Source organism: Vanessa tameamea, chromosome 20 (genome assembly GCF_037043105.1).
Source record: "Vanessa tameamea isolate UH-Manoa-2023 chromosome 20, ilVanTame1 primary haplotype, whole genome shotgun sequence".
NCBI classification, from domain to species: Eukaryota; Metazoa; Arthropoda; class Insecta; order Lepidoptera; family Nymphalidae; genus Vanessa; species Vanessa tameamea.
Genome location: NC_087328.1, coordinates 418,960 through 427,274, shown reverse-complemented (window position 1 = coordinate 427,274; position 8,315 = coordinate 418,960). Strand labels below are relative to the sequence as shown.

Genomic DNA, 8,315 nt, shown 5'->3' with positions numbered 1-8,315 from the left:
TGTTTAAGTCTGTATCGATCATTTACCAATATTTCTAAAATTTCCATCGGACCTTCAAATTTAGGGCCTAACTTAGTGGTGTGTCGTTCATGGCGCTGCATCAAGACGAAATCACCGACTTTAAATGGGCGAATTGTAGCTTTACCTCTATCAAAGCGCATTTTATCATTAAGGGACCGCTTGTCCAGCAATTGCTCTAATTTCCTCTACGTTGTCTGTCAGTATGTCATCGTCAATTTGTAGTATTTTGATGGCAGGTGGGGAACATCTTTTACCTAATAATAATTCCATTGGACTTTTTCCTGTACTTTTTGATACTGTACAGTTAATAGCCAGTTGTAATTCTTGTAAATCGGTGTGCCATGGTCTATTAGTTTCTATAACGGACATATTATCTTTTAAGACTTTCATTAATCGTTCAACTTGCCCGTTGGCCCTGCTAGCTCCCTTAGCTACTACATGATGTTGAATCCCATATTGTTCGCAATTTTTTTTAAATTCTGTAGATGTCATGCTTTTATCCTGGTCGGTAATTAATCGCGTTGGTGGGCCGAATATTGTAATAAGATTTTGAAAACATTTGATAGCAGTTTCGCTTGTACGATCATTGGTATAAAGCATATGGACATACTTAGTGAAACCATCAATAAATACGAAAGCATATTCAGGTTCATTGCGTTTTCCGTTCATTCGTCCGGTTATATCTGCATGAACAGTATGGAAGGGCACAGCTATTTTATCAATTGGATGAAGAGTAACCTGTCTAGCGCCCGATATCCCCTTTCTTACTCTACACATAACACAATTTTCTACAAACTTCCTAACGAATCTAGTCACATTAGGGAGAACCAATACTGCTCTCGCAATTTTTGAAGGATCTTATCCCAACTAAAATGTTGAAGATTATCGTGATAATGAGATATAAGATTCCACCTGTAATTACGTGGAACTATAATTAATTTATGTGTTTTATTATTTATCTGTACTTTATGTCTCAGTAATTTATCCTGAAGTATAACGTAAGTATCCTTTCAATTGTTCTACAATATTAACTAAAGTCGAATCGCGTTTTTGTTCAATAAGTAGCCAGTTATGATCAAGGGTTGCGGTATTAACAGACCAAATTAAGGAGCTTGATTTATTTATTTCGAAACAATGATTTAATTGTCGTCCACTTGAATTTTTCATTGGATTAGGACTGAAAAAGTCGGCATGAGACAGTTTGACGCCCTTGCGATATTCAATTTCAAATTGAAAATTTTGCAAAAAGGCCCACCATCTGTGTACTCTGGGGGTTAGGTCTCGTTTATGACTCGAAGCCTTTAGAGAGTTACAGTCTGTGACTACTTTAATGATCGACCATGAAGAAAATGTCGAAAATGTTTTATAGCCTTCACCACAGCAAGAGTCTCCAGTTCATAAGAGTGATATCTACTCTCTGTATTTGAAGTTCTTGTACTAAAATAAGCTACTACTAGTGGATTTCCGTTTTGTCTTTGAATAAGAACAGCACCATAACCAATTGAGCTGGCATCTATATATAGTTCTGTGGGGAGATTAGGATCAAATATAGTTAAAACTGGAGAAGATGTAAGTATATCAATTATTTTTTTGTCGAGCGAGTTCGTGTTGATCAGTCCAATTAAAAGAAATATTTGCTTTAGTTAAATTGTATAAAGGAGCTATGATTTTAGAGAAATTCGGTACAAATTTACGGAAATAGCCTGCAAAGCCGTTAAATTGCCTTACTTCTTTGATATTTTTAGGCGTTGGAGAGTTAGTCAGAGCCTGAATTTTTCTTGGGCTTGGCTTAACGGTGCCATTTTCTATAATGTTACCAAGATATTCAATTTTAGTTTTGAGAAAGGAACACTTGGAAATGTTTAGAGAAAATCCTGCCTGAGCTAGTCTAGTCAAAATAAGTTTCAAATTTATCAAACCCTGCTGTATGTATATATGTGTATGTATACGGTCGGCGTTGTACAATCTTATCGGGGATTTTTAATCTAATTTTTAACTCTCCGGTTGTCACCCGTGAGACGCGATTTCCAGACGTAAAATGATCCTTGAACTCATTAATAATATGACGAATTTCTTTAATTTGTGTTGGGTCAGTGATGTCGGTATCTAAGTCAAAAGTTGGTGTCAAATTCAAACATTCATTGGTAAAAAACTCACGATTAATAAATATATTGTCTTCACTAAGGGTAACGCTAAGTCCGGGTATTTTTAAAAGATTAAAACCTATTAAGATATCAAATTGAGTTTCATTGTCACCTACTACATTAAATTCGAGCTCTAGGCTAACATTATCAATATCAACTATAGTCGTAATGCTTTGCTTTGAAATAACTGTTTGACCCCCAATACCGACAAACTTCATATCAACTTGTTTACGTTTACCGGGAACGGAACCTGCTATTTTTTCACGAATTAATGAGCAGTCGGCTCCAGTATCAAAAAGACAGTTATATTTTTTGTTACCAATAATTACATGAATAGTGCTACGCTTAATAGATGAACAATAATTAATATTTTTGTTCGAGGAGTTACGTTCTGTTAGGACGCAGCTTCTGTCAGTCTTTTTAAAAAAAACTCACAAATACTACACTACACTTTTAATCAGAAAGAAATTACAGATGATTTTAGAATTGTCTCAAACTCGTCAGGAAAGATTAATTTTGAATCGATGGCACCGGTAGACTGACTGCGCCACACGGTTGCAACAAGTTTTATAATAGTCAGAAATGCACACGTTGGCAATAACTACGAAATAATTCTGAATATAACAGTTCGTCACTTTGACGCCGGAAACAATTTTTCTCTAAGTGTCCCGTACGATGACAATAACTACACTCAATAATCTTAGCGTTACTATAACTACCACTGCTACCGGGATTGTTATTTGATTGCAAATAAAGAGAGTTACGCTTAGAGAGATTTTTATCTCTACAATCTCGTGATAAATGACCGGGCTTATTACAATTGAAACATATAATTTGATCCTTTGAAGGTCCCGTAACACGGAGTTTTTTAGAATCGTTATATTTACTCTCTCTATTTTCAATTTTACGTTTTCGAAGTGTTTTTAAAATCGATACTAATTTGGGAAGCGATTCGGGTGTATTTCTCAGCAACTCAGACCTAATAAACTCAGGATAAATACCTGTGATGAGTGCATCTACCACCTCGGCAGCGTAAGCTTCTGGTCTAACTCTCTTGAAAAGCGTCCAGGCTGTCGTAGCATATTCAGCGTAGCTGCTCGCCTGGTCCGAAGTGTAGCTGCGCCATTTTTGGACATCATCCGCGTACCGGAACTCTTTACCAAACGTATAGATCAGCTCCTACTTCACTTGCTCCCACGTCGTTGATAATTAGTTGAGATTTAACGGCGGAAGATAAAAATCATGGTGTCCCTTTATCCCTGTCCTTAACCTCAGTGTCATTTTCTTTATTATTAAAGTCTTGTAGAGTTGGAATTTTATCTTTATTCTGTCTTTTAAAAAATAATTCGGTTGGTGTTTTCCCTGTAACTGAGTGAGGGGTAGAATTATACATCATGAGGTATTCCCACAAACTTTCTTGTAAATCCTTTTTCTCAATTTTACCAATTTTCAAACGTTTCAATATGTCGCGATTCTGTCTCTCAACTTCGCCATTCTGTTGCGGGTTGTAAGGAATCGTATTAAACAATATTATGTTGCACTCTTTGCAGAATCTCTTAATTTCATCACTTACAAATTGTCGACCATTGTCTGCCGTTATTGATGAAGGGTAACCTAATCGACTAAATATTTATTTTAATAATTTTATAATTTTAGCACTAGTAATAGTTTTTGCTATTTTTATTTCTTTGTAACGGCTGTAAAAGTCAACAACGACTAATAAGTAGTCATTACTAGGCAATGGACCTAGCAGATCTATTGCTATATCTACCCAGGGAGCCATCGGAAGTTCACGACGCTTCATTGGAGGAGGTGCATGCGGCAATCCAACCAAAGTACATCCTTTGCAGCACTTCACGATATTTTCGGCATCTTTATCGATCTTTGGCCACCATACTTTACACCTTAAACGTTCTTTCATTCCTACTATCCCTGGGTGTCCTTCGTGTGCCGCATCTAGAACGATCTTACGAAGTTTTAAAGGTATCACTAGTCTAGTCCCTCTTAGAAGCACATTTCCAAAGAAGCATAATTCATTCGCAAAAATTTTATAACCTCTGATAGTCTCGTCCCATTTGTTACTGTAAATGCCTTCTCTTACTTTAGCTATTTCAGGATCACCTTCAGAGTGTGCTTCAATTTCTGCCATGGATACTGCACGAGGTCTCGCATTCTCAACAATATGGTGTATATGTTTATCGCTATTAATTTTTTGGAAATCTGAGTATTTACACAATCGAGACAATGAATTAGCTATATTTGTTTTCCCAGGCTTATATTTTATATTATATCGGTATGCTTGCAACCGTAACACCCATCGTTCGATCCTGGCACACGGTTTCGATTTTATTCCAAACAACACCTCCAAAGATTTGTGATCGGTAATCAAATCAAATTCTTTTCCGAAAAGAAAAACATTAAAATGTTCTATAACCCAAACTAACGCTAGAGTCTCTTTCTCGGTTTGACTGTACCTGCGTTCACAATCAGTTAATATGCGATTTCCATAAGCAATTATTCTAGGTCCACTAGAATCTATTTGTACCAAGACTGCTCCTAATCCGAAAGGACTAGCATCAGTAATCACTTGAATTTTATCATTAACGTCGTAGTACCCAAGTGTTTGAATTTTCGTAAGTTTGTCTTTCAATTGCACAAAAGCTTGATCTTGTTCATTTTTCCAAAACTTTTCAATATTTGTATGTTTTCCAAATTTAAATCGCAATAAATACTTTAATGGTTCTGTCAGTGTAGCTAGGTTAGGTATCCATTTGTTTATATAATTTACTAACCCTAAAAAACTTTGTAATTCCTCAATCGTTTTTGGAATTCTGAATTTGGCTACGCTTTCAATATACTTAGTTAAGGGTCTAACTCCCTCAGGGCTTAACTCATGTCCCAAAAAGTTTACTTTTTGTACTTTGTAGAAACATTTACCTTTGTTCAGCAAAACGCCATTTTGTTTTAGAACCTGTAATACTTTTTCTAAACGTGAATCATGTTCTTGTTCAGTACGACCGAATATCAAAATGTCGTCAATAAAGCTTACAGCTCCATCACATTTAAGAAGTATATTTTCCAGTATTTTCTGGAACAACTCAGGTGCACAAGTAATGCCAAACATTAAACGTTTATAACGATAAAGACCCTTCGAACTAATGAATGTCGTAATGTGCCTTGAGTTTGGATGCAATTCCACTTGATGAAATGCGTTCTTTATGTCCAACTTGCTAAAATACTGAGCTTTCCTTATCTTTGGCAAAATATGATCCATGGATGGTAATGGGTGGTTCTCCCGCATTATTGCTGCATTAGCACGTCGCATGTCTACACAGAGACGCAGTTCTCCGTTGTCCTTCAATATGGGTACTATTGGAGATATCCACTTTGATGGTTCTCGAACTTCCTCTATAATATCGTTGTCCAGTAATTCTTTAATTTTTTCTCTATTTTTTCTTCAAGTGGTATTGGAACCCGGCGGTATGGTTGAGAAATAGGCTTTATAGAGTTATCAATAGGTATCTCTACCATAACATCTTTAAATTTCGGAAATGGTTCATTTGCAATCTGATCTACGATGGTTCCAAGTTTCAGTACACCAAGGTGAACAGCACTATCTTTGCCTAGTAAATTTCTTGATCCTCCCGCAATAACACAAATGTTTGCGCGTTGTTCTTTTCCATTAATCTTAATAGTAGTCTCGAAGGATGCTACGATTTCTAGTGGTGTTCTGCTACCGTATGCAAAAAGTGTTTTGTTTGGCTTCTCATCTTGATTGAAATATAAAAACCCCTTGTTTTTTAATGTATTCCACGTCTTGTCCGTAATAAGGTTATATTTAGATCCGGAGTCAATTAACATATTCGTTCTTATCCCTCCAATGACACATTCTATGTTCGCTTCATTATTAACGTTGAAGACATAATCAACTTCTTTATCAATTATATTATCAACCTCCTTCCTTCTTCGAGGCTGCTTACTCGATCGCTCTTCTTCTTGCCTATTTATCTCTTCTATTTTCCTTTTCCTAGTTCTTTCTCTACCACTCTTGCAATATTGTCTAAAATGTCCTAATTTTCCGCAACTGTGACATTGTTTTCCTTTCGCCGGACATTTTGTGTCGTTCGCAAAATGTTTGGAATTCCCACATCTACTGCATCCTTTATTCCTATTTACGAAGATTGTGTTTTTCTTTTCATTTTTAGTTTCATTTCTTTTAAAAGCTATAGAGTTTACATCCGATTGTTTATCCTGTTTCCCGTATTCCTCCATTTGTCGATTTACAACCTCTAATGTATTAGCTTCTGTAATTATTTTATCTAGTGTTATGCTGTCACCTATTGTCAAAGTTTTCTTACGTAAATCAACTGATAAACACTTCTCTACGATTTGATCTATCAAATGATCTTCTGGATTGTCAAATTTACATTTCTCGGCTTGATTTCTTAATCTTATTAAAAACTTATCAAATTTTTCCCCTTCTTGTTTTATTAAACGGAACACATGTCGTTCATACACTTTACTCTGTTTTGGAGTAAAATACTCATCTAATTTGCTTATCGCTATTCCAAACACATCATTATTCTCGTTAGCTTCAGCATTCGCACCAGGCAAATTATAGAATATCTCCTGTAGACCTGAACCTCCAAGTAATAAAAGAGTTGCCCTCTTCTTTATCGGAGATGTAATTTCTGTTGCTTCCAGGTAGATATTTAAAGACCGCTTCCACTTCTCCCAGCGCTGGCCTAAGGAAACACCGTCTCCCTCTAAATCCAATTTCTCCAATGACAGCGCGTTGTTTGTTGCGTATGACATAGTGACGAGTTGTTTGGGGCGATCTGAAATAATATGATGTTTTTTCTTTTTTTTTTTTTGTTGGTATATTATACCGGATATTTCCAATTTAAGGGAAGTACAGTTGAACGAATTTCCAAATTTAATGAAAGTATTTTAATACCATAATTTCCAATTTAATGGAAGTACAGTTGCACGAATTTCCAAACTTAATGAAAGTATTTTAATACCATAATTTCCAATTTAATGGAGGTAACTTAGTACCATCGATTCCCAATTTAATGGAGGTATCTTAGTACCATCGATTCCCAATTTAATGGAGGTATCTTTGTACCAATGTTTTCCAATTTAATGGAGGTACATTTGTACCAACTTTCCAATTTAATGGAGGTAACTTATTACCATTACTTAAGTTAATCATTTACACATATTTTACATACAGAGCAGTCAATGTGTCGGACTCAATAACTGAATCAATAAAATATGTTATTTTATCTTTACCTTCAGCAAATATTAAATAATCTACTAATTTTGCTAGCTTTTATTTAACATTTTATTATTTGTATTTACAACGTACACCCACCACGTAGGTTTAATACTTTTAAGATTTCTTAAGTCTAATGACCACTATCAGATATTATTTCTTTTTTAATACGCCTGATTAAAAAAGAAATAATATGTAGATAATAAAAAGAATATTAATTTCGATAAGCAATACGTAGGTAAATAAAATTGCAATATTTTTCGTGTAGGCGTTCATCATTAATATGATACTATCAAACAATTATATATATAATTGAAATTATTAGTGTTATTATATTGAACATTTCCTTACTGTCCTATAAGTTATCTTTACGTAATAACTATTAATAAAAATATCTTTAATAGCAATTTTTATTCCTATTTATAACTATGTTATACGATGTTTCATTAAAATAATGTTATTATTTTTTCAGTAAAGTTCGACACATTGCTCCCTTTTATTTTATTTTATATATTTATTAATTTTATATGTACATATGTATAAACAGACCTTTGTCCTCGTCGCCACTTGTAGTGTACACTATGTTAAATGGTTCACTGGCTCGACAACACACGGTATGCGCAAGTGACACGTCAGCTCTCGCCCGAATGACGTTCGCCCCCACCACACCGTGAGCACGAGACAATGTTAATAACTATTACCATAGTTATTATTTAAATACAAACACTACAGGTCCCTTAACCAATAATAAATTATTTACCTATCTATATAATACATTGTTGCTTTACTAGCATGATGGTTGGGATGGTTGTTTTGCATGTTTCTTTTGCTTTGGTTTTAGACTGCTATGAGTGAAAGAGCTAGGCGGATTT

The 8,315-nt window shown here is 34.9% G+C and overlaps 1 protein-coding gene across 1 annotated transcript; it reads right to left on the bottom strand.

Moving 5' to 3' along the window:
- Positions 1–3,416: 3,416 nt before the first annotated feature.
- On the bottom strand, positions 3,417–8,081 carry LOC113403790 (uncharacterized). Its single transcript, XM_026644386.2, has 2 exons — positions 7,993–8,081; positions 3,417–7,003 (listed from the first exon to the last, which is right to left on the bottom strand). Exon 2 carries the CDS (start codon positions 6,978–6,980, stop codon positions 5,574–5,576), a length of 1,407 nt encoding a protein of 468 aa, XP_026500171.2. The 5' UTR covers positions 6,981–7,003; positions 7,993–8,081; the 3' UTR covers positions 3,417–5,573.
- Positions 8,082–8,315: the final 234 nt, after the last annotated feature.